The 27,233-nt window shown below is 39.5% G+C and overlaps 1 protein-coding gene across 3 annotated transcripts in view; it reads left to right on the top strand.

Moving 5' to 3' along the window:
* Window positions 1-27,233, top strand: part of SOL1 (carboxypeptidase D) — a 49,053-nt gene that overhangs the window by 12,982 nt on the left and 8,838 nt on the right. For 2 of the 3 annotated variants that reach the window (XM_088888994.1, XM_010262727.3), the window contains exons 6-14: window positions 6,082-6,177; window positions 6,600-6,722; window positions 6,873-6,977; window positions 18,629-18,675; window positions 21,277-21,402; window positions 21,705-21,807; window positions 25,951-26,013; window positions 26,442-26,525; window positions 27,060-27,123. In XM_088888994.1, coding sequence (XP_088745120.1) covers window positions 6,082-6,177; window positions 6,600-6,722; window positions 6,873-6,977; window positions 18,629-18,675; window positions 21,277-21,402; window positions 21,705-21,807; window positions 25,951-26,013; window positions 26,442-26,525; window positions 27,060-27,123 — 811 coding nt within the window. The remainder of the gene's footprint in view (window positions 1-6,081; window positions 6,178-6,599; window positions 6,723-6,872; window positions 6,978-18,628; window positions 18,676-21,276; window positions 21,403-21,704; window positions 21,808-25,950; window positions 26,014-26,441; window positions 26,526-27,059; window positions 27,124-27,233) is intronic. The other variant, XM_010262728.3, reaches the window with a different exon arrangement.

Below are 27,233 nucleotides of genomic sequence, written 5' to 3'. Positions count from 1 at the left end.
AGGGCCCAACTTAGAGCTGATATCTACTGCAACTAACTTTGGGCCTAAGGTGTGTTCGATTAATGAAGGAGCTGGGCCTTTGAAGAATTCAGAACAAGTTAAATCTGGGCCTAAACCGAAACAAGGTGTTTCAGTAAATGGGCTTTCAAATGGACCAGGGCCCAACTTAGAGCTAAGGTCACATGCTTCTTTAAGTGACCATGTGATGAGAGAGGCAAAGAAAATAGGTGACGGTAAAACAGGTCTATCATCGTCCCAAGCTCAGCCCTGTTCGAAGGTTCCCACTGTTAATGCTGCAGAAAAGCTGTCTTGGAGACCGAGGCTGGTCCTACTCCACCAGCCCTGAATGACCAAATCCAAGGTATAGCAGAAGCAAAGAGGAAGAAGATGAGTTTGATTCAGATTGGGTAAACTATGAAGGGGAAAAGACTAATGAGGAAATTTCTGGAGGTTCCAGTATAGGCAGCGCCAAAAGTAGGTGTGGAAAAAGTTTAATGGAGGAAATGGAAATGGGAACAAGACTGCTGTTCAAACCTTCTTCACCAGCCCCCACTGGACTTCCTTTGGACTCTTAGAAGAGCTACGGACCAATATACCTCGGTTAGAGATGGAGCAGATCCTATCCTTGTCCAGAGACAAAGCCAAGTTGTTAGTAGAGTGTCTTCCTCATCTCTGCAATCAGCAAGCAAAGCTACAGATCTATCCCCCTCCCCGGCTTGCACTTCAAAGGTTGGTTTGGAGGAGAACCCCTGATTTAAAAGCCCTTTAGTCCAGTCTTCTGCAGAACTTAGTGCAGACCCTTTGAAGCCTGGTATGTTGTGCCAATCCTCTTTGGTTCCTTCTTGTGATTTGGCTAATCCTCCTCTCTCTCCTGTTGTCTTGTCTGTGCAGCCCGCAGGTGTTTCCAGGTCCTGCCCAACAGCTGCCATTCCTAGCAACTCGGTAGGAGTAACAGAAGAGATAGGGGATGGTGAGGCTGTAGAAGGGTCTAAGGAGGAATGGGAGCGAATCTGGGAATTAATAGTGATTCTTTTCGAGCAGTTGGTAGAGGTGGAAATTAATTCCAGGTTGGGGTCAGAGAGGGGGCTGAACTTATTGGGACTACTTCTAAGGAGAAAGAGAGGGAGATTAATAAGAGTGGTGCTAGAACTAAAAAGGCAATTAACAAATTTAGCAAGGATTAGAAAAAAGGACAAGAAGTAACTCAGATAAAAGCTCCAAACAAAGGGGAGGGAGAGAATTAAAGAAGAAAAAAAAAGATGAGTGAAGTCAAAAGATTTAGGGGTGGTGTGGATTATGAAAGAGGAGGCACAGTAAGGAAGGAGAGAAAGCTGGGTTAAATTAAGCTGAGTCTTTGGGCCTTTTTGCTTATTTTTCCATGAAGATAATCAATTGGAATGTGAATTGGGGAGTTCAAGAAAAAGAAGTGTAAATAGGGAAGTCCTTAGGAAAGAGAAGCCGACCATTGTCTTAATTCAAGAGTCAAAGCTGATAGAGGTGGATAGAAGATGGGTGAGGAGTGTATGGTCAGCTAGAGGGTTAAACTGGGCGTTTACACAATCATGGGGAGCATCAGGGGGCATCATTATAATATGGAAGAATGAAGAGATGGACTGTACTGAAGAACTAATTGGCAATTTTACAGTAACAATCAAATTGAGAAGGAAAGAGAATGGTTTTGAGTGGGCCTTAACCAATGTCTATGGACCTAACTCGTATAGGGAGAGGGATGATTTTTGGGAGGAGCTTGCAGCCAGTAGGGGTCTTTGGAATGGACCGTGGTGTTTGGGGGATGATTTCAATGTCATAAGATTCCTAAGTGAAACTACCAATCCAAACCATAGGGTCACCTCCAGCATGAGAAAGTTCAACCTATTTGTGGACTCATATGAATTGAGAGAGCTACCCATGTTGCAACCAAACCTCACTTGGTCCAATTTCCAAGAACCCTTTTGTTGTAAACTAGATAGATTCTTTATTCTCTTTAGATTTCAAATTTACGTGGAGGGGACTGGCAATAAGGGCTCTCCCTAGACCTACCTCAGATCATTTTCCAGTTAGGTTATCCCAAGAAAACTTAGGAGGGGGGCCATGCCCTTTCCGGTTTGAGAACATGTGGTTGCTTCATCCTGATTTTATAAAAAAGGTTCAATTGTGGTGGGAAGAAGACCAAGTGGAATTTAGGTGGAAAGAGTACAATTTTTATAAAAAGCTACATGCCTTGAAAGCTAGAATCAAAGCCTGGAATAAGGAGGAATTTGGAAGAGTGGAAGAAAGAAAAGAGTGGGTTGCCAATAGGATTCAAGAAATTGATGGAGGTGAGGCAGAGAGGAGATTGATAGTAGGAGAGAGGGAAGAGCGTTGGAAGCTGAAACAAGAGTTGCAGGAAATCGTTAGGAAAGAGGATAAGTTTGAGACAAAAATCTAGGTGTAAGTGTCTGAAGGAGGGAGACAAGACTACTAAATTTTTTCATACCTTAGCAAATGGAAGGAAGAGGAAGAATGGGGAGGCTGAAATGGAATGGGGAAGTGATTACATGTGAGGAGATAGCAAGATCTTTTGTGGAGCATTTCAAATCCATTTATGACAGCCCAAGAAGAGAGAGAGAAGAAATTCCTGACCTTGATTGGCTTCCAGGGAATAGAGTTTTGATGGATCAGCTAGAAAAGAATTTTGAGGTCCAAGAAGTAAAAGATGCTATTTTTTCAATGGAAAGATCTAAAGCCCCAAACTCAGATGGTTTCATGATGGTCTTTTACCAAAATTGCTAGGATATTATAGGTGGTGATTTAATGGAGGTCTTCTTGGAATTCTTTAAGAGAGGTAAGATAAATTCGGATGCCAATGCTACTTTCATTGCTCTGATTCCTGAAAAGGTAAATGCAAACCACCCAAAGGATTTTAGGCCCATAAGCCTAATTGGTAGTATGTATAAGGTAATCTCAAAGGTCTTGGTAGAAAGAATCAAAAAGGTACTACCATCCTTGATTTCTCCGAACCAAGGGGCATTTCTGTCAGGAAGACAAATTATTGATCAGATCCCTATTGCCAATGAATGTGTGGATTACAGAAAAAGACAAGGAGAAAAGGGCTTGATTTGCAAATTGGACTTAGTGAAGGCTTATGATTTGGTGGATTGGGGTTTTCCACTAGAAGTATTGAGAATTAGAGGATTTGGAGAGAGGTGGTGCATGTGGGTTAAGCGTTGTATCTCTTCATGGCACTACTCCATTCTAGTTAATGGGGTAGCGAAGGATTTCTTCCCGATAAAGAGAGGATTAAGACAAGGGGACCCTCTTTCTCCTTTCCTTTTCAGCTTGATAGTTGATGTGTTGAGTGTCCAGATTACTAGAGCCGATGCTAGAAATTTGCTTAGAAGGTGGAGAATAGGGAGGGAGGAAATAGTTGTAATCCACCTTTAATTTGTTGATGACTTAATTCTTTTTTTGTGAAGGAGACCCGAAGGAGTTGGAAAATTTAAAGGTCTTGGTAGGGAATTTTGGAAAGGTCTCCAACTTAAGAGTAAATTGAAATAAAAGTTGTGTAGCTGGAATTAATAGGCAAGAAGCAGAGGTGGCATCTTTGTCTAGATCTCTAGGTTGTGAGGTAAGTGATTGGCCTCTTAAGTATTTAGGCTTACCTTTGGGAGGAAACCCGAGGTCAGATAGCTTTTGGTACCCAATTTTGGAAAGATTCTCAAAGAGACTAGTGGGTTGGAAAAGGAACTACATCTCTTTAGGGGGTATAATCACTTTAATTAAGTCAACACTAGTAAATTTGCCAGTGTATTTTTTGTCTTCCTTCAAATTGTCTGTTAAGATTGCAAACCAGGTGGAAAAAATAATGAGAGATTTTCTGTGGGATCCTGGAGATACTAAAAAGGATCATAGGGTAAAATGGGAAGTGGTGTCTAGAAAGAAAGACAAAGGGGGCTTAAAGATTGGAAATGTTAGAATAAGAAGCATAACTTTGTTAGGCAAATGGTTATGGAGGTTTCCTAAGGAGCAAGAGAGTTTATGGCATAAGGTTATAAGAAATATTCATGGAATGGCGGCAAATGGATGGGACACTGGACTTGACCCAAGGGCTTCACGCTTTTCCTTGTGGAAAGATATTGTTGGTATCTTGCCTGTCTTCTTTCCTTCATCAGGTATGATGCTTGCGTAGATTCTTTTTTGGGAGGACTTGTGGATTGGGGAAAAAATTTCAATTTATCTCTTCTTTTTGTGTTTCTAGGATTCTTGGGATCTAGGACTAAGGAGAGGTTTGAGGGACTCAGAAGTGGGTTTGGTAGATGATCTTTTTTCTCTTCTAAGCTCACTTTTTCTAGGCCACTCTTCTCCTGACAGTAGAATTTGGACTGAAACTTCTATAGGTAGTTTTTCTTGTTCTTCGTTTTTCAATGCTATGGTCCTTCCTCTTAACCCAGTTACCTCCTTTCCTATTAAAGAAGTATGGAGCGCTCTAGTACTCCCAAAAGTAAGGTCTTTTTGTTGGGAAGTGATTCTCAAAAAAAAAATCAATACCTTGGAAGTGCTTCAAAGAAAGAGACCAAATTGGTGTTTGTCCCCTCATGTCTGTAGCCTTTGCTTGAGGAATGGTGAGATGGTGAATCACCTATTAATTTCTTGTCCTTTTAGTGCTCTTATTTGGGATTGGTTCTCCTCTCTCTTTGATTGTAGGTGGACTCCCCCCACAAGCGTAGCGGAATTATTTGACCCTAGCTTTTTCTGACAACCAAAGAAGAAAGGAAGGGTGATGTGGAGAACAACGAGGGCAGCTATCTTGTGGGCAGTGTGGGAAGAGAGGAATAATAGGATTTTCCAAGGGAAAGAAAAGTCAGCTCCTGAAGTTATTGAAGGGATCACCATCAAGGCAGTACATTGGCTGAAAACTCTTGACTTTTCAAGGATGTCTTCATAGATGATTTGATTAGAGGCTGGAGTATTTTAGCAAGATCTTCTACTTCATCACCTACCATACAAGCATTTTGGTCCCCTTCTTTGCAGTGTAATGTCAAACTGAACTTTGATGGCAGCTCTCTTAGGAACCCTAGACCTTTTGGAATAGGGGGTGTGTTTAGAGATGCGGAAGGAAAAATCCTAGCTATGTATTCTGGTCCAGTAGGTTTAGGGAACTCGCTTAGAGCTGAAGTGTTGGCTCTCCTCTAGGGGCTCAGATTGGCCAAGCAATTGGGCTTTCAACAGTTAGAAGTGGAGGGAGATTCAAAATTAGTAGTAGGTTGGCTGCAATCAAATAGTTTGGGAACGTGGTCCCTTACACAACCTGTAAGGGAATTATTGAGCCTCACAAGGGAGCTGGGTGCACAAGTTTATTGGTCTAGGAGGTCAGCAAATGCTTTAGCTGACAACCTAGCAAAGCAAGGGGTGAATCGGGAGGTTTTGTTTTGGGCAGTGTTGTAAGTTATTTTTTTGTTCAGGGGTCACTTTCACTTTAGAGTGTGGCAGTTGTTCTTCTGTTTTTAGAAGATTGTACAATTTGTGTGAGAAGGAAGTATCTATTTCTAACTACTATGAGGTTAATAATGGTGCTGTAGTCTGGTGTCCAAAATTTAGAAGACCTTTATTAGATTGGGAGGTGGAAGAATGTGTGGAGCTGTTGTCCAAGCTTCAGGAACTGGAAATTGATCCTTTGGCTGCTGATATCAAATGGTGGAAAAATGTAAAGATGAGAGATTTACTGTCAAATCCATGTATACTGCTTTAATGAGGTCCCAGGTAGAGGCTGATGTAATTAAAGGAGTATGGAGGAGACCTGTCCCCCTAAGAATCAAAGCTTTCGCATGGCTGATTTCTAGAGGCTGAATTCTTACACAGGACATATTGAAGAAAAGAGGCTATCAATTCCCAAACAGACGTATACTTTGTTTTGCTGAAGAGGCTATCCATCAATAGATCCATTAAAATTGCAGCTTTTCCTTTTATGGTTCAAATACATCTATGCAATAACTTGTTTGGATGTTCTCTCTTTGCAGATCAAGTTATTTTGACAACTCTTTCCTTTGATAATTTATGGTTCTTGAAAGTTCATGACGGAAATCAATTTGCTTTATATTGTAGTTCATTGGAAATGTGCATGGAGATGAACCTGTTGGCCGGGAGCTACTGTTACTTTTAGCAAATTGGTTATGTGATAACTACATGAAGGATCCCTTGGTACTACCCATTTCCTTACTGGCAAACCTTCTCCATTACTTTGTACTTGAACAAACTTAATGAACTATTGAACTTTTTGACTTGTAGTTTTAATTCCTTCATAATTCATGTTGTTGCTCCTATTAAGATGTCTTTCTTGTTGCCTATTTTATAAAAGACTTGAGGTTGGTTAGATGCATATGTTTTGTTATTATTATCATTATTTGCATAAGTTCGTTTCAGTTCATGTACAGTTGATCTAGTAGGGTTTGATGTAATTTCTTCTGGGAATCATATAACCTATTAAAACTTCTTTAGTATACCAACTGGAATGTGACCTTGAGATGTAATTTATTTGTTTTATGGAGATGTTCTTTTTACCTTTTTCTTTCTTTCTTTTTGTAGCACTGCTATCATTTTAATTTTGGTTTTGGTTCTTACAGGCAACATTGATCATAAGAGATGTTCACCTCCATATACTTCCAACAATGAACCCTGATGGGTTTTCACTTAGGAGACGTGGTAATGCAAACAATATTGACCTAAACCGGGATTTCCCAGACCAAGTCAGTATCATTTTATGCACCAGTGGTTGAAATAATACCTTTAATCCCCTCCCCCTACTTCCTCTCTATGTATTTGATCTTCTTATCCATTGATTTTTCCCTCTTGGACTAAAGATCAATGAGCAATATTGGTTGACTTGAAATTCACAGTTCTTTCCCATGAACAATGATTTGAATTCACGGCAACCTGAAACTAAAGCAATTATGAATTGGTTGAAAGAGAGACATTTTACAGCATCAGCCAGCTTGCATGGGGTAACACTTCTTTTCTGTTTCTCTACATATTAACCTTAATAAGGCAGCACTTTTGTCATTTGATAGCTTTAGCATTGCATGGGGTAACACTTCTTTTCTGTTTCTCTTCATATTCACTTAGTTTCATATAAAGGGATTTAACTGAAAAGCTGCCGGAAGCATCTCATCTCCATCTTCTTGCATATGTCACACCTGGTTGTGGAAGATTGTTGTTCAACAATCTAATCATGGATTCCAGCTCTTCTATTTCTCAATCATTTAAGTTCCTCTTAAAAGAGGGACTCCAGATGACTTTGCCACCAATAATTTCATTTAAATTTTCCACCCTTGCTTCTCTATTTGCCAGCATAAAAGGAGTTGGGAGTCTGTTTGTTAGAGCTCTGTCATCGCACCAGTTTTCATCTCCAAAAGCTAACTCTGTCCTAGAGCCAACTTAAGAGCTACACCCCGCTGAAACTTCTCTTGGAATCCTTCCAAACCTCTCCATATGGAACAGCCATAACAAAGAAGAAACTAATATATAAACCTACAAAATGGATATTTTAGTTTAATAGTGACTACTTTGTTATTATAATTAGAAAAAATAAAGAATACAAGAGTATTTCACAGTGCCATGTCCAAAATAGCTAGGGGATTAAACAAGGTGACCCTCCATGGGCGCCTTGACAAATACATTTATACACCTAAAAGTACAAGATGTAAACCAGTCCTCAAAAATAGGTGTAAACTTGAAAATTAGAGAGAAAAAGGAGGAAGAAAAGTAAGAGCAGCAGTACAAGAGAAGAAGATGGAGAAAAGAGGAGGAAGAAGAAGAAAGGTTCAAATAATCCTTCCCTTTCTTCTCTAATCCCTTTTACTAAAAATTTAATGTTAAAATAATTACAAGTATGCCCTTAAGTGGGTGGCCAGCTAGGCAGTAACATAAAGAGATCAAACAAAAAAGAAATAACAGGCCTGTTAAGAGAGGCCCATTAGCTAACAGGAAAATAGAAAAAAATATTACAAGAGAAGATACTAGGACCCATTCGGCCTAGTCTCTTTACACTCCCTCTCAAGCTGAGCATAGATGTCAATCATGCCCAGCTTGCTTATATAGTGTGTCATTTTCCCTCTAGGAACTCCCTTGGTCAAGATATCAGCCAATTGTTCGTCTGATGTGATGAATGGAAAACAAACTTCTCCTGAGGAAACTCTTTCCCTTATAAAATGTCTATCAACCTCAATGTGCTTAGTTCTGTCATGTTGAACAGGATTATGTGCAATATTGATAGCTGTTTGGTTGTCACAGTAGAGCATCAGTGGCTTCTCATAGTCAACCCCCAATTCTTCTAAAAGGGATCGTAGCCACAGTAATTCTGACACACCATGTGCCATTGCCTTGTATTCTGCTTCAGCTGAGAATCTAGCAACTACAGACTGTTTCTTACTCCTCCATGACACAATGTTCTCAGCGGCCAGAGCACAATAACCTGAGGTGGATCTCCTATCATCAATACATCCTGCCCAATCAGCATTAGTGAAAGCTTCCAGCTTCATGTGTCCATGTTTGGCAAATAGAATACATTTTCCTGGAGTACCTTTCAAGTAACACAGAACCCTTTCTGCAGCAGCTAAATGAGTATCTCTGGGAAAATGCATAAATTGACTAATAACACTTATTGAGTAAGAAATGTCCGACCGAGTCATGCAAAGAAATAACAACTTCCCAAGCAGTCTCTGAAACACTCCCTTATCAGATAAAAGGTCACCATCTGTAGCAGAAAGCTTATGATTGGGATCAATAGGAGTGGAGATTGGTTTAGCTCCAAGTTTACCAGTCTCAGCAAGGAGGTTAAGGACATATTTACGCTGAGAAATGAAGATACCATCCTTAGATCTAGCAACTTCAATGCCCAAAAAATACCGAAGATCTCCCAAATCCTTGATCTCAAATTCAAAGTTAAGAAATCTTTTGAGTTTACTGACCTTTTGAGTGTCATTACCCGTGACCACAATATCATCAACATAAACTATCAAAAAGGTCACCAGAGAGCCATTTCTCTTCAAGAATAGGGTATGATCAGATTGAGTTTGTGTGTAACCAAAGGAGACAAGAGCAGCCCTGAACCTCTCAAACCAAGCCCGAGGGGAATGTTTGAGACCATAAATAGATTTTTGCAGTTTACACACCTTGCCTTGCATTTCCTTCCCATACACCCCTGGAGGCAAAAACATATAGACCTCTTCATGTAGGTCTCCATTCAAGAAGGCATTTTTAACATCAAACTAGTGTAGGGGCCAATCAAAAGTAGCGGCTAGAGATAACAAAACCCGGACTGAGGTCATCTTAGCTACAGGAGCAAATGTCTCAAGATAGTCAATACCATACATCTGACTGTAGCCTTTAGCAACCAGCCTAGCCTTAAACCTCTCAATAGATCCATCAGAGTGATATTTAATGGTAAACACCCATTTACAACCCACTGGTTCCCTCCCTTCGGGCAAGTCAACAATATCCCAGGTATGGTTCTTATGCAAAGCATCCAGTTCAACCATCATAGCATCCCTCCGTTCAGGCTTAAATAAGGCTTCTGGTACGGACCTGGGTATCACATGGGAAGAAACAAAAGCAAGAAAAGAGTAGTAGGAAGGAGAGAGAAGGCTGTAAGACAGGTGTTTGGAGATACAATGGGTTGTACACTTTCGCTTGCCCTTGCGGAGAGCAATAGGAAGGTCAAGGTCTGGGAAAGATGTAGATGGGTCAGAGGAAGGCTGACCTGTTACCTCAATAATGACAGTAATGATGAGAGGAGCAAGAGGCTCTTCTGTAGGAGTGGAAACAACTTGCCCATGTTTGAATCTGTGCCTTTGGTACCACCTTTGGAGAACAGGATGAGGAGGAATTATAGGAGAATGAGGTGGAGGAGGAGGAGGAACAGGAATATTGGAGGTAGGTCTAGTGGGAGAAGTGGACACCTCATGAGAGGACTCAAGAGGAATAGGAAGAGGAACAACTAGAGACATAGCAAAGGGTTCTTTAGATTTCTCCCCCTTAGGAGAAATACTAAAGAAAGGAGTCAACTCAGCAAATGTGACATCTCGAGATACAAAGCGGGTGCCACTAACTGGATCAAAACAACAATATCCTTTCTGTGTGGAGGCATATCCCAGAAAAACACATTTACGAGCCTTAGGTTCAAATTTGTGCCTTTGATGGCTGTGAACATGTACATAGCAAGTGCACCCAAAAACACGGAGAGGAAGAGAAAAAAGATCCTCATCCGGGAAGAGAAAGCTAAAGGGGGTTTTGAAGTTAAGAACCCGGGAGGGCATACAGTTGATCAAAAAGGTAGCAATAAGAACAACATCTCCCCAAAATTTTATAGGAACATGGGATGCAAACAGGAAGGATCTGGCAACTTCAACCACATGTTGGTTCTTCCTTTCCGCCACTTTGTTCTATTGTGGAGTGTAGGAACAAGAACTTTGATGAATAACCCCAAAAGTTTCAAGATAGGCGAAGAGGGTTTTCTCAAAATACTCCTTAGCATTATCAAAATAGAATATTTTGATCCGATTGTTAAACTGGGTGAGGATGAGTTCATGAAATTTTTGCACAATAGCTGGTACTTCATCCCTGGATTTCATGAGATAAATCCAGGTTTAACGAGAGTAGTCATCAATAAAAAGGATAAGGTACCTGTAACCCCCCATAGTTGGCCCACACATCAGAGTGAACAATATGAAAAGGAGAAAGAGATCTTTTATTGCTTATTGAATAAGGATGTCTACAATACTTTGCCAGTTCACACGACTCACAATGAAGACTCGATAAAGACACACCCTTAAACATATCTGGAAACAAATGACTCAAAGCAAAAAAAGACAAATGATCAAACCGAAAGTGACATAACAAGACTTTGTCAATAGACTCTGACAAGACTGACTCTAAGGCAACTCCATGAGGTGGTCCAAAAGCTCTATTCGGTGTGTCCAGCAAGTATATTCCGTTTGCCTCATGGCCACTCCCAATCATCCTCTGAGATTGCAGGTCCTGAAAAACACAATGAGTGGGAAAAAAGGTTATGCTACAATTCATGGATTTAGTTAAGCTACTAACAGATAAAAGGTTTGTATTAAGTTTAGGGACATGAAGGACAGAGGATAAATAAAGGATGTTAGAGGTCTTTATATCCCCTTTACCAGAAATGGGAGCAAGAGACCCATCAGCAAGGGATATTTTCTCTTTACCGGAGAGAAGGTGGTATGAGCAGAAGAGATTAGACAGGCTGGTCATATGGTCTGATGCACCGGAATCAATAATCCGAGGGATTTTATGATTACCTAAAACTGAAGAATGATTTGCAGAAGTACGAATACCTGAGTGAGCAAATGCAGATGATGATGATGTGTTGCTGGAAGGGTGAGATGAAGAAACAATAGCTTCCAAGTGATTTAGCAGCCTCCCATACTTTTCAAAATCCGCCTTCATTGCTGCCAACTGCTCAATGGTTGATTTTTCTTCACTCTCCTTATTTCCTCCTTTAGGTACTATAGCAACATTAGCTGTCTTAGGCTTTCCTACTTGACTACCCTTCTTAGAACTGTTGTTATTCTTAAACCTATCTGGAAGAAGCTCAGGATGAAGCTTCCAGCAAGTGTCCTTTGTATGCCTCGGTTTCTTGCAATATTCACATATCTGCTCCTTTTTCTCAGTAGGACCCTTTGGCTTTATTCCAGCATGTGCAAAGTATTTTGTAGGTGGACTCTGTAACTGAACCTGCCGCCTACTCTCCTCACTGCTTATCATAGCGTATGCCTGGGAAAGAGTAACCACATCTTTGGCCAGGATATTTTGCCTAATGATGTCAAACTCAGGGTTGAGTCCAGTAAGAAATTCAAACACCCTATTTCTTTCCACCAACTTCCTATACATTTCAGCATCATTCTTACTCTCCCATACAACTGTCTCCATAACATCAATTTCTTGCCATAGGGATTTCGATATAGAATAGTAGATTGATACACTCTTCTCCCCCTGTCTTAGGTTCTTCACGCCACTTTTCAACTTGTAGACTCTGGCTACATTCAACTTCTGTGAATAGGTCTCAGTAACACTATCCCATATCTCCTTAGCCGAAGACGTCCAGGGATAATGCTGACTTATATGAGGTTGCATAGAGTTGACCAACCATCCAATGACTGTATAGTTCTCCTGCATCCATTTCTCAAATTCTTGGTTTGTCCCTTCGGGTTTCTTTACTACCTGTGAGATACCCGAGTTTTCCTCTACTATAGACATAAATTCTTATAGACTGTGCCCAAGCAAGATAATTTTCCCATCTAGCTTGATTGTGGTCACACCAGTCAAAACGGAATCTACCGAGCCAAGGCCGGAAACCGGCACTTGCTTGAACTCACTTCCGTATGGCTCAATTAATCAAACGAAAATCAAAGAACCAGAAATTTGGTCTATATAAACTTACTTGAAGTCAAACCAGAACCTAGATGCTTGAAAACTAGGGTTTTACTCCGTCCAACTGTTAGGGAGGAAGAGAAAAGATGCAGCCGCTACTACCAGAGCTTCCCAATCTCTTCCAAACCTGAACCACCCTCCTTTAGGAGTCAAAAGACACCTCCCAAGCACAGAGCACCACACCCAAAGCTTCACCTTTACCTGTACCTTCGAAAATCTCTAGTCAGCTAGGGTTTTGGGCAGCAACAGAACAACACCACTTCTTAGCAATATCCAACCAAATTTAGACTCTCCAAACCCTCTACCAACTAGGCCAGAGATCCTCTAAGCTATAGGGAACCTATCTCTCCATACACTCTCTTAATCTAAGGGTGTATGGGAAAAGATGAAGAAGAAAAGAAGGAAGAAAGAAACCTGCTCTAATACCAAGATGTAAACCAGTCCTCAAAAATAGGTGTAAACTTGAAAATTAGACAGAAAAAGGAGGATGAAAAGTAAGAGCAGCAGTACAAGAGAAGAAGATGGAGAAAAGAGGAGGAAGAAGAAGAAAGGTTTGAATAATCCTTCCCTTTCTTCTCTAATCCCTTTTACTAAAAATTAATGTTAAAATAATTACAAGTATGCCCTTAAGTGGGCGGCCAACTAGGCAGTAACATAAAGAGATCAAACAAAAAGAAATAACAGGCCCATTAGCTAACAGGAAAATAGAAAAAAAATATTACAAGAGAAGATACTAGGACCCATTCGGCCCTGTCTCTTTACAGTACAATATTGCATTTCCAATAGCAACAAAAGTATGCATGCACTATGCATGTTGTAGAATGCTGATGGCGCTAATTTCCAGCTGCCTCGTTCACTTAGTCTACTTCAACAATCCCACCAAAGGATACTAGTAGCTCACACAGAACTGTAGACACTAACTTGCTTTCCTTCAAATTCCAATATACTTGCAGCTTCTTTATCATTTTTCTTTTGTACTCTTTTTTTTTTTTGATCAGTGAATTATCAGATTTATTAAATCAAAGCCAAATATAGTACAATTTAGGGAGAGGCACGAGATGCTACCTCTCCTTTAAGGAGGGGAGATGGAAGAAACCATCAACCCTTTGGTTAAAGAACAAAACAATGGAAAAAGAAAATTACATAGAAGCCCAATATAATGAAACCCGAGTAGCCCCTTGTTTAGCAAGATAATCGGCCAAGGCATTGGCCGACCTACCCAACCATTGAACTCTAACTGTCATGCCCCTCAATAGCCATTTGACCTTTTTTAAGATATCCTTAAAGTTCCAAGTGACAGTACCCTGGTCAGCCAACCATCCTACTACCACCTTGGAGTCTCCTTCAATTATTAAGTTTTGCACTCCAAGTTGATAAGCAATCTGTACCCCCTGTGCCGCAGCTAGGAGTTCAGCTCTCACAGAGTCTCCTATTCCCACCGGTCCTGAAAAAAAGGCAATGATGTTGCTGTTCTCATCTCTCAGTACACCACCAATCCTAGACAGTCCTGGGTTACCCTGACTACTCCCGTCAAAGTTCAGCTTAACAAAACCCTCCAACGGCGGAGTCCAAGTTACTTGAACTCTAGGCTTCCTAGAGGAAGTGAGGGCAACTACAGATCAATTCCTCATTAAATCCTCAAAGGAATAATCTTCAAAGAGTTTTAAGGATTTCAGCCACAAAATAGTCCTTGTAATAATACACTCTTTGACCTCAAGAATGCTTCTTTCCTTCTCCTTAAAAAATTCTGGAATTTCTCTCTTCCCAAATAGTCCAAAGGAGAGCTGCTCTTATACACTTCAACATGATTCTCCCTCTTCTTGTGGTCCACACAAAGGTAGAAGGGGAAAACAACAAATTTACCTCAGCTGGCAAGTTCCACCTGCACTCAAACAAATCAAATACCCAATTCCAAATGGCTGCAGCAAAAGGACAAGAAATCAATAAGTGGTAACAGTCCTCATTCTACGCTTTACACAAAATACACCAGTTAGGGGATAAACACAAGAAAGGTCTTTTCTTTTGCAGGTTATTCATTGTATTGATTTTACCATAGTAAACTTCCCAACAAAACACGACTATTTTTGGGGGAGTAGGCCTAGACCATACTTCCTTAACTGGGAAAGCCCAAGGAGAGGAATTGGAGCAAAGGGAATTAAAGAAAGAAGCACAAGTAAACGACCCTTTCGGAGTCAAAGTCCAAATCCTCCTATCAGAAATGAGTGGGTCCAGGCAAACAAAATCAAGTGGCAATAAGAGCTCAGAAACTGATAGGGATTCCTCATCCCTCAACCCTCTACGGAAGCCAAGGTCCCAATTTGTCGGCAAGGGAGTATACAGGGACAAAAGAAAGGAAGACACAGGTTCTTTTTTATTAAAGGGAAATAGAGAAGAGAGAAGGGAATAGATCCTTAAGGGGCAAATTTCCTACCCAAGTGTCTTCCTAGAAAAGAACCCGAGTCCCAAAGCAAGCATCATACCTTACAAAGTGTAGGAACTGTGGGAGGATGCCATGAATTGCCTTCCAAGGTGTTGCAAGAGTTGCCTGTCTGGATACCCCTGCTTCCCAACCATTTCCAGAACAGCTATGGATACTTGCCACCACTTCATGCCATAATCTCTCCCTCTCTAAAGGCCATCTCTACAACCACTTAACTAGAAGAGCTACATTCTTAAAAGTATTATTCCCTAATCCTAATCCTCCTTCCTCCTTACTTCGACTAACTAACTCCCATCTAATCAAATGATCCTTCTGCTCTTGCCCCGGCTCCCACAAAAAGTCCCTCATCATCTTCTCTATCCTCTTAGCTTCCCTAGTAGGAATCTTAAAGACAGACAGAAAGTAAACCGACAAATTAGTAAGTGTGGATTTAATCAAAGTCGCCCTACCCCCTATAGAGATATAATTCTTTTTCCAACTTGCCAACTTCTTTCCAAACTTTTCCACAATAGGGATCCAAAATCGGCTTTCCTTTGGGTTAGCTCCTAGGGGAAGACCTAGATAAGTTAAGGGCCAGGATGAGGTGGAGCACTCTAAGCAACCTACAATAGCCTCTATTTCTTGAGCATCCATATTGATTCCCACCACACAACTTTTTTCAAACTTGATTTTTAGATTTGAGGCCTTTTCAAAAAAAGTAATTAGGTTCTTAAGGTTCCCAACCTTCCTCAAGTCACTTCCTTCACAAAAGATTATAGTATCATCTGCAAACTGAAGATGAGTCACAGACACACTATTTCTTCCTATTCTCCAACCACTCACTACCTCCTCCCTATCTGCTTTTGAAATCAATCTACTTAACACATCACCAACAACAGTGAATAAAAAGGAGGAGAGTGGATCACCTTATCTTAAGCCTCTACAAGCTGGGAAGAAGTCCTTAACTACTCCATTGACAAGGATAGAATAATGGCAAGAAGTGAGACAATCCTTATTCCACTTGCACCATCTTTCCCCAAACCCACACTTTCTTAGCACCTCTAAAAGGAAGCTCCAATCCACCAAATCATAGGTTTTTTCAAGATCCAATTTGTAGACAAAATCTTTTTTTCCTGATCTCTTCATCTCTTCTACACATTCATTACCTATCAAAATTGGATCTACTATTTGTTTGTCTTGTACAAAGGCACCTTGAGCTTGACTAATTAGAGAGGGGAGTACCACTTTGATCCTCAAGGATAAGACCTTAGCCAAAATTTTGTAAACACTAGTCACCAAGCTAATTGGTCTGAAGTCCTTAGGATGCTTAGCAACAGCCTTCTTGGGAACAAGAGCTACAAAAGTAGCATTAACTCCAGAGCTAACAACGTAATTATCCTCAAACTCCCTAGAGACCTCAAGTAAATCATTTTTAACTATGTTCCAACAATCATGATAAAAGGTCATCGTAAATCCATCTGGCCTAGGAGCCTTAGATCTATCCATTAAGAAAACTACTTGTCTGATCTCTTCCTCCTCAAAGTTTCTTTCAAACCATATCCTCTCCCTCTCAGAAAGACTTAGCCAGTCTAGACCATCCACTTCCACCCTACAATCAAGAGGTCTTCTCAGAATTGACTTAAAATGATCTACAAAGCATCTGGCTATCTCTTCTTGAGAGGAGATTTCCTCTCCATCAATCTCAAGTTGTGCAACAAAGTTTTCCTCCTCCCATTGGCCATCGCATGAAAAAATTGTGTTCCCATCTCCTTCCTTGATCCATTTAAACCATGATTTTTGCCTTCATGAGATCTCCTCCCGCAACAGGACCTCTTCTAATTGCTTCTTTAAACTCCACCTCAACTCTCGTTCTTGTGCATTCATAGTCCTTTGGGATTCCTTCTTGTCCAATTCTTCAATCTGAGTCAACAAGGAAGATTTTAAATCCTCTATCGTCTCAAAATGGTCCCTATTCCAGGCTTTCAATTTTGTCCTCAAATTTCTTAGTTTTTTTATAAAATCTAACTCCTTTCCACTTCACCCCCCTTAGCAAAGTCTGGGTGAGACAACCACATATTCTCAAATCTAAAGGGTCTAGGTCCAGAGTCTAAGGGATCCTCTCCTAACTGAATAGGGCAGTAATCCGAAGTAACTCTAGGTAACCCTTTAGCCATCAATCCCCTCCATTGATTCTCCCAGGCTTCATTAAACAAGAATCTATCTAACTTCGAACATGTTGGGTTTTCCTGAAAGTTGGACTAGGTAAAATTGGCTTGCAAAAGAGGAATCTCCTTTAGCTCACAAGAGTTGATAAAATCATTGAATTTCCTCATACTAGTCGTGATGGATTGATGAGGGTTATTTGACTCAGTTGTGAACCGAATAACATTAAAATCTCCACCTAAGCATGAAGGACCTTCCCATAACCCTTGAATGCCATACAACTCCTCCCTTCATTCCTCTCTCTGTAATTATTGGGCCCATACACATTGGTTAGCAGCCAAGTAAATCACCCTCCACCATTTTGAATTTCAGAGACACAGAGAAGTTACCTACTAATTCCTCAACCCTTAAATGTCTCTTTTGTACTCATTTTTCTGATATCGATAAATTTTCATTGATCTCTTACTGATTAAAAAATGTATCATTAGATCCCACCTGACTAGACAAGAATTTGCCTCCGGTTGGTCTACTACTTCTAAGTCATCAACTAGGCTAAGCTTTGATTGTGATCTGTTTCGGGTACCTTGGTCCTGTGACTGGGGGAGTCTTCAGAAACAGCTTTCAGAAGGTGTTAATGTGTCGTTCTGATTTCTACATTATGGTGATTAAGTGAGATCTTAGCTCATTTCCCTCCCCCAAGACCTTCAACTGGCCTATTCTCTGGGCTCTAAGAAACTTCTCATTGAGGATGATTCGTAAGTACTGATTGCATGGAGGGAAGATACCTTTCCATATATGAAGGGACTCGTTTATTAGTAACTAGACAAGTATATAATTATATAAAAGAAAATGAGATGCAATGAACAGCAGAAATTTATAGGGGTAAGTGATGCTAATTCAAAAAGGTCAGGATTGATTGAGACAAGGATCTCTTCCCATGTTGACCTAAAACCCTGAAATCCTTCACATTAAAACTCTTTAGTCTGTCCAACAGATATTAATATGTTGTTCTGAATAAAAGGCTATTATCCAATTCTAGTCCCACCTATTATTCAGGTCTTGGTAGGTGTACTGGATACAGAACTCCTGAATTTTAGCAGGAAGTGGCGTCTGTTAAGTTCAAACCGGCATTTTCATGCTTGTCATCCGGAGATTCTACAACCAATGAAGCAATGGCCCCTTTTGCTATCATGTAATATCTAATAACTTTTTTAGATATAGTAATCAAGCAATCCAAGTCTGACCTAGGTCTATTCAAGTTTGTTGTGTTAATGAGCTAAGTTAGCCGAGCCAGTTGGCAATTTCAATGACACCCATTTAAATCTTCATATTGAATCCTGTGACAATGTAGTCTGCTTTTCCTTTATTTTGGTTTTCTCTCCACCTGATTTTTATTTTCTGCAAGGAACTAATTTGAATCAAAACAACCATATTATACTTACTGCCTTACTGGAGCTGGAACCCATGGAACTATGTTATACAGAATGTCATTACTTGCTGTAAAAGTTAATAATTTTAAGATTTTTGAAAAGTTAATGGTTTAGTAATATTGTGATAATGTGTAATATAATCCCTTCTTAATAAAGCGGCTACTATTGATCTCTGCTTCTGCAGGGTGCACTTGTTGCAAATTATCCTTGGGATGGCTCTGATGACAAAAGGTAAGCATTGTCCATTCTGGATCTGCCTGCTAACATATTAAACAGACTGAACTTTGGAGATTTATTACTAAATAGTGTCTTATTTGATGTTCAATTTTCTTTTCTAATAGATGTACCTTAAGTAATTGTAATCTTTAATCTTTTTTTTATCAATAACAAGCAAAATTTTATTAAAAATTGCAAAGATAAAGGAACAAGTTCTTTTGTAGAGATAAGGAGTCTTATCTCTACTCTTTAATTGTCCTTTTACTTTTTACAACTGTGCCCAAAGCATTAATTCCCTCTATAGCCCTTGCTTTGCTATAGTATCTGCCATGCTGTTATCCCTTGGGAATTGGGATTCAAGAGGCCCTGACATCCATGTTTCTAGACAGTTACCTGAATCTTTTCACTTAATTACTGTAGCACCACAATGCAGCCTCCTTCTTCTGAAGCCATCCAACCTCCAGTTTTGAATCTCCTTCAATAATCAATTTTTCCACATTCGTTTCTTTTGTCCTCTGCACACCTTCCCTAACAGCCATAATTTCAGATCTTAAAGGGTCTCCCGTTCCAGTCAGGCCTGATAATAAAACAACAATGTTACCAGCCTCATTTCTGAACCCCCCTCCTGAATTCCCTGGGTTGCCCCTACTACTTCCATCAAAGTTGAGTTTTAAGAACCCTCTATCTGGTAGCATCCAGCTGCTGTAAACTGCAGTCTTTTTAGAAGAAGAGCTCACCACTTCACTTTCTTATATTGCCATCTGTTGAGAAAATTGAAATGATCTCCATTGTTTTAGCCCAACGAGCCACCCTAGCTGGAAAGCCTGTAATATACACTCAATGAATGCCTCCTGGCTCCTTTCTTTTTTCATCTATTTCTTTGTTCCCATATTGTCCAAACGGTTGCAGCCTGCAACCCTAGTGCTCCTCCACAAAATTCTTCCCTCTTCTTGGTCTAACTAAAGAAAGTAGGAGAGAATAATCTGAAGGCTTTAGGAGATTTCCACCTGCACCCAAATAAGGAAAGAAACCATTCCCAAATACAAGTTACAAAAGGACAGAGATTAATAAGTGGTATCAAGTCTCACTATTTGCTTTGCAGAGGACACACCAATGAGGGGATAAACAGCTATTAGGTAGGGGTGGCCACGAGCCGAGCTGTTCACGAGTTGTTCAAGCTCGGTCTAAACCGAGCTTCGAGCCGAACTCGAGCCTAATATATGGGCTCGTTTGCTAATCGAGCCAGGCTCGAGCTTAATACAACTCCACTCGTGAAGCTCGCGAGCCTAGTTGAGTATATGTACATAGGGTGTCACCTAGGCTCGGGCCACTCGGCTACTGAAGGAGACCTCGGCTCAACACCTAGGCTACTGAGGGAGACCTCGGTTCGACACCTTAAAAACTAAGGGAGACCTTGGCTCGGCACCTCATTGGTTGAGGGAGACCTCGGCTTGGCACCTTGGCAACTAAGGGAGACCTCGGCTGCTAGGGAGGCCTGCAATCAGAGGCATCCGAGCTTGAACTTCCGAGCTTTTGACTCAATCCGAACTCGAGCTCAAGTCGCTAGTTCGAACTGAGCTCGAGATCGAGCTTGAGCCTAATAATTTATGACCGATCCAAGCTCGAATAGCCAGATATTCAACTCGGCTTGGCTCGAACCCACCCCGAGCCGTTAGGTCTTCTTTTTTTAGGAGTAGATAACAAGCGTTAATTTTCTCATGAAACACCTCCCAATTAAAAGCTCCGACTTTAGGTGGGATAGGCCCACACCAAACCTCTTTCACAGGGAAAAGCTGCTGAGGAGGAGTGGGTTGGGATAGAATATTGAAGAAAGAAGCACAAGATAGACCTAGAGGGGGTGGGAGTCCAAATTATACAATCAAACCAAGAGGTGTCCAAAAAACACTCTTCAAGAATTTGTAGGAAACTAAGAGCAATAGGGAGTTCAGAATCCCTTAGACCCCTCCTAAAACTCAAATCCCAGCTTATGCCATTGCTTGAAGAAGGTGTAATGAATTTTGAAATCAGTTTTCCTTCGAAATTGGAAAGTGCAAATAGGGAGGGGAGCTGTTCTTTTAAAGGAGAATGCCCCACCTACTTATGTTCCCAAAGCTTAACACTATTCTCAGAGGATGCATCATATCTATTATCTAATGTGAAGGAGAAATAGGGGGAGAATGACATGAATTGCCTACCAAGGTGCTGCTCTTGTATTCTCAGAGGATGCATCATATCTATTATCTAATGTGAAGGAGAAATAGGGGGAGAATGACATGAATTGCCTACCAAGGTGCTGCTCTTGTAGCCCTTGCGGACACTTCAGCACCCCACCCATTTCGTGAGTAGCCATGTATTGTTGTCACCACTTTATGCCACAATTTATCTCTGTTCAATTGACAAATGGAAAATGAAAAAAATAAAAAACAATTTACTTTTTTACCTTGATGAGTCAAACAATGAGATAACCCTTGCAGTTTCCTATAACTTTGATTTGATAAGCCTGGATTATATTATCCTTGGATTTGGGGTCTCTGAAGTCATAATGTTGGCATTCTTTTGATTTTAATTTATATTATGTTCTCTGAAATATTCTTGCCTGACATGGATGAATTTCAGGAGACAGTACTATGCTTGTCCTGATGACAAAACATTCCAGTACATGGCAAGTATCTACAGTCACTCTCACTATAACATGTCGTTGAGCAAGGAATTTCTTGGAGGAATTACAAATGGAGCTTTTTGGTATGAAAAACTATGACTATTTTTATTGGAAACAGTTGAACTTTTATTAAATGATAAAAAATTATAACCACATTTGCTTTTACGTTAATAAACTAGACAAGTCCCAATAGGTCTAGATTTTCTTAAGCTTTTCTTCTCCTGGACATCTTTTTTTAATTATTTTAAAATGACAATATTAAAAAGCCACAAATTCTTCCCCCTTTCCTTTCTTCTCCCTCTTTTAATTTTCATTTTAAATTATTAATAGCAAAAATTCTTACATTACAATGCTCCAAACTTGAGTGAAGAAAATCTTATTGCAGGTACCCTATATATGGTGGCATGCAAGATTGGAACTATATACATGCTGGTTGTTTTGAATTGACCTTGGAGATTAGTGATAACAAATGGCCTATGGAAAATGAGGTCAGATTCGATTTTCAAGTTATCTTCGTTTCAATGCTGCTCAATGTTGGTTATCATCTTTGCCCAAATGCTAATAGTTGTGGATCAAGACCTGCTTTTGTGGTTTTCCCTTTAGGAGATTGTTTAAGCTAAATAGAAATATACTAGAAGTATTCTTTTGAAAAGTATATAAGAATTCTATTAAAAATAAAAAGAGAATACAAAATAAATGTAATAGTATATCCCCTGAGAGAAGAAAAGACAAACTAAGACTCAGCTTTCACAAAACGTCAGCCACTACATAACTTTGGCATAATAGAGACCTAACACCTCCAGGACCAGATCCTTAGACAACTCCACAATCGATCACCTATGACACAAACGAGCTTAGCAGAAACAGGACCCTAATCGTCCCTTTCAAATATCTCCTCCTGCTGATCATCATCTTTGTCCCACATCCCTCCAATTGCACCTTTCTTTAAACTTTCTTCCCTCTTCCTCTTCTCAAACTCTTCAAAGGCTTTCTTGGCAAATTCCTCACCACCCCAGAAGAACGAAGCCAAGGCTTTTGCCAGCCTCTACATCATTTTTAGCAGCTTTCTCAATAGAAATACTTCTAGATCTCTCCAGCTTTTTTTCAAGGCTCTTATCAAGATCTCTTGCAGTAGAAACAAATCCTCTCTCAATTGCTTCTTCATGCTGAAGAGTCCCCAACTGAATACCCGAATTAGATACAACTCGAGAATCCTCGTCATCAGCAACTGTGCTTGTCAGCATAGTAGTCTTACCACCCCTTCTCTTACACACCCTCTTGTAGTTCTTTGTAGGACCAGCCCCCACAAATCCAAGTGCAAATGAGAAAAAACTTTGGTAAAGTGAACAGTATGTGAATATCTTACTCCAGTAACTCCACGATTTTTTGGAGGTCATCGTTTCAGCCACATCTGAATCTTTCTTAGCTTCCTCCCCCCTCCTACCCAAATCCACACCTATCCTTCTAACCACCACCTCCTCGAATAACTGGTGATCAGCACAAAGCCCTTGGTTTGGGGCAGGCCAGAGTCCTCCACTCCTCCTCCCTCTTCTTTAACCCAAACTCATCTGCTTTAAGGATCTCACTAGTAACATTAAACAAAACTTCTTTCACAATAGAATTAGAGTCCGTAGACGACATACCACCATTCTCCTTGAGTGTTGCGGCTTCAAAATCCTCCACAGATTTGCTCCTATTTCAAGTGCAGCAAACAGGAGCATCATTTTTATTTCCATGGATTCAGACAACATCACGATAAGTACACCCCTCAACAGACTTCACATTGACATTCTCCTTCTTACCTCTATCAAATCTGAAGATTGCCCCTTCCCAACATACTTCTTTTCCCCTTCGATCTTTATCCAAACAAGTTTTACTCAATCTCCTATGCCTAAAATATTTTGAACATATAAAAGTTACTAAGCTCCTTTTTGCTTACCCTCAGACTGAACAGAACAATAGGGTTCCTCACAAATTTTGGTTTAGACTTTGGAAAGTGGGCCCTAGAAGCATCCCAATTCCCGGCACAAGACACCTCAAAACGCAACATTGAAGGCTTTCCATTTCCCTTGCCAGACCCCAGCCCCTTTTGCTCTTGGCCTACTACATGCCTCTCAGCCTTTGTCTCTCCTGTGACGTCATTAACCACTAAATCAAGCGGGCCAGCCTCATTCTTTTCTTTAGCCGACTCTGTCCCCAATAACTCATGGACAGGGACCGTACCAGATCAATTTCTCGTCCATGCTTATTTTTCATGGATGGTCTCCATCTGCTGGTGGACAAAAAGGGGCATGTGATATTATACATCACATGCCTCAGTATTTTGTTGTTTTTTTACCATTATACCCCCAAAGCTATAATTTGATGATATATCTTTTAATTTTTTAGCATAAGTTCTACTATCTTTATTGAAGTTTTAAATAATTCAATAATTGTTTATTGAATTATTTAAATTTTTTTAATAAAAAATATTTTTGTTATTTTTAATTATTTTCTCATTTATTTTTGTTAAAATAAATTTTTATTGGTTAATATGAATTTATCGATGATATTTCTAAATTAATTTGGGTTATTGGGTATAATTACTTATTTATATTCAATTGTGTAGCTATTTTACAAATTGTATGTGAGATGTATAGAATCAAGAAATGTGGTGTGGACTGATTCACACCACACCTACAGAACACAACTGCAGGTATGGACTGATTCAGTCCACACAGTTACGAACAGCTGTGGACTGTGGTGTGGGGTGGATTGGTCCCTGCCACAGTGGTGTGGTGTGGACCAGTCCACACTCATCAATTTCTCATCTATGTTACAGAACACCCCCCAATTTCCACCTACTCAGACCAGTCGATGATAGAAGATCCACTCTACTCCTTCCACAAAACCAAGTTATCGATCCAGCCACCAAGGAAGTCCCATCCACCACCACTCTTAAAACAAAAGATGCTCCGCCAAAATGAAGCAGCAAGGATGCTGGAATGAGATGAATTTCCTCTACTTCAATTAAGATACACGTGCTGACTAGATTCTTCCACACAATGGTTCTTGAATTGACAAACCTGAACCTCCCACATGCTTCCCCAACATCCCTGAATGTATGAAAGCTCCAGGCATGTAAAGGAATACCAAAAACGTTTATCCAGATGAAGCTTGACAGCCCCACGTTTCTCAAAGCCCCAACAAGGGGGGTCCACCTCCCCAACCTTAATTCTGGAACTCGTATTTGATCTTGTTCACGTTTGAGGATATCCTGATCTTCATCCTTACTGCTGAAAGAATAAAGAAAGAAGCCTGCATCGAGTCTCCTCACCTGGAAGGAACTACTTCACTGCCATTCAGCCACTGCCCAAGTCCACACATCTTCGACATCTGGATCAGAGTTAACTAATTGTCCAACCAAGCATCTGTTTAGCAACTTAAGCCAATCAAAAGAGCCAGCAGTCAGGCTAACAACCACCTCTTTCATGTGTATTACATTAACATGTAACGGAGAACTTGGATAGAGAAAAGTATTCTCTTTTAACTTCTACAAGTTTATTCAAAAGATGATGATGATGAAATGAAAGAAGTAAAAACAATTAAGTTTGATGCACTTCACATGGTATAAAATGGAGCTGTTTGTTCCACCAGTAATAATTAAACAAAATGCTATCACTGAACATGTATAAAAAGATGAATATATTGAATTGCCTGGTTAAATATCTTTAGTTAATTGTTAACATGAAGACCTTTAATTATTGTGTATCTGGGTGCTCTATTTTTCTTGGAGTTGTTAAGTTCTTAGAACTTTTACATGGTTCTTGTTTATCTTTCTATATCATTTTTTTTCCTAAAGAAGCACACTTTTAGTTCTGCTTTGCTGTACAATTATTACATCATTGTATATGGGCCATAGAGTGTATATCATGTCTCTTTTGTAGATCTTTAGGTGATTTTTCTCATATTAATACAGATTCTATCCTTATAAAAAATATCAAAATATCTAACTTTCAAGGCCTTAATATAGGTTTTTAGTCACAATGTTCCTTTATTTTTTTAGTTCAGTTCCTTTCTGCGGATATAGGATATCGTATTTTGAGATGTTATAGTTAGAAACAACATGTTATGTAGAACTACAATTCTTTGCATACACATTAGATTTATTAATATTAAATCTATACAATACTTTACCTTTCTCTCAAGAACAAGTTTGACATTTCTTTTTTATGTTTTGAGCCAAGTTATTAATATTAATATTAAATCAATACAATACTACCTTTTTTTTTTTTTGGGGGGGGGGGTGTTCTATCTCAATTCTCAACTTATTGTTTCCATTTGATTTCTGTATGCTTCTTTTCCTTTGAAATGCCTCACTTTTTAATTTGCGTTTTTTCTCCTTTTTACTATCAGTAATAGAACTTTTTAAAATGACCATTAAAAAGTGGATACCCTAATGACTTCTGTTATTAGCTCTACTTTTTTAATGATATATTAATATGACTTCTTTATTTTGTCAATTGCTCCACTTATTTTGTTAACAAATGACTTCTGTCATCCTAGTGTATGTCATTGCTTTATTGATGTATGGTATTATTCAAACTCACTTCATATTTTGATATTCATCCCCATGTTCTGCAAACTCACAGATTCCTATTCTTTGGGAGTATAACAGAATGAGTATGTTAAATCTTGTTGCAAGCATTGTTAAGGTAAGCTCTTCTACCTCTTATTTCATGTGGTATTATTTTGCTGCTCCATGTTTCATAATAACCTAGACATAATTGGTCAAGGTTCTGAAATAGCTTTATCTGAAGATTAATGGGATCCACACAACATTTGAGCAATGATTTCCATTGTACAGAGCTTACTTTCTGACAAGCTAATAATGGAAAATCCATACTTCTCAAGAAAGCTACAAAGTTATGAAACTTAGGGCAGAAATTCTATAGTATTAGAAAAGATTGGAGGATTATTCCATTAGTTAAATGCATTTTTGCATTTCTTTATCTTCTTGTTTCCCAGGTAGAAGGCACCCTTGTCCCCTTTACATGTTCCAACAGTTAAATAGCCATTAAATGTTAATCTGATATTGCTTCTTTTATGAAGGCATTCACCTATTTGATGTTAAACTGTATAGACAGGAGTACATGGAAGGATCTTATCATCAAAAGGTGGACAACCTTTGCCTGCCTCTATTGCAATCAAAGGAATAAATTCCACGGTTTGTTCCCTAACCATTTTGTGAAGTTCATATTTACTCAAACAGTATGGGTCCTTGCTATCATATTATCAATTTGTTCAACCATATAGTTCCTTTGCAGGTGGTGGTGGTTGAAAATATATTGATTTCTTTTTCTTTTAATTCTTTTTATAAGATCATTTGGCCAGATTTTTGCCTGACACGTGTTCAACCCTATATTAACAGAATAACAGCCTAAATCCTCAATACCTTTATGATATTGCAGTCTAATTTCCAATTAGACAGTCTGTCGCCTGACCTTACTCTTTGAATGTGGCCCCTCTACAGAATTATAATTTCCCATCTTTTCTCATATCATGAGATGCCATATTCTATTCACTACATCTGAACTTTGTTTAAAGCTAATCCCATGACATATACTTCATATATAATTTATTTTAAGCACTATCTGTCTCTGCAAATCAGACTTTGCATCTGTGCCAATTCAGGCCTTTCTCTGATGTGTCATTGGTTCTTTCTCAACATAAACTTGGATGATGATTTGCATATTAACAGATTGAAGCTGGTGGACTATTTGGTGATTACCATCGAATACTTGCCCCTGGAGAGAGTTATGAAGGTATTTATATGTTATTATTTTCATCTTCCAATCCTCTAATCTTAAAGTTATCATTTTTTGCCACTTTATTCCCTCTTCTGTTGAAAATGAAAATACTTTCAAGATATAGT

This window comes from Nelumbo nucifera, chromosome 5 (genome assembly GCF_055504915.1).
Source record: "Nelumbo nucifera cultivar China Antique chromosome 5, China Antique-T2T, whole genome shotgun sequence".
Lineage (NCBI taxonomy): Eukaryota > Viridiplantae > Streptophyta > Magnoliopsida > Proteales > Nelumbonaceae > Nelumbo > Nelumbo nucifera.
This window is presented reverse-complemented; position numbering and strand designations above follow the sequence as displayed.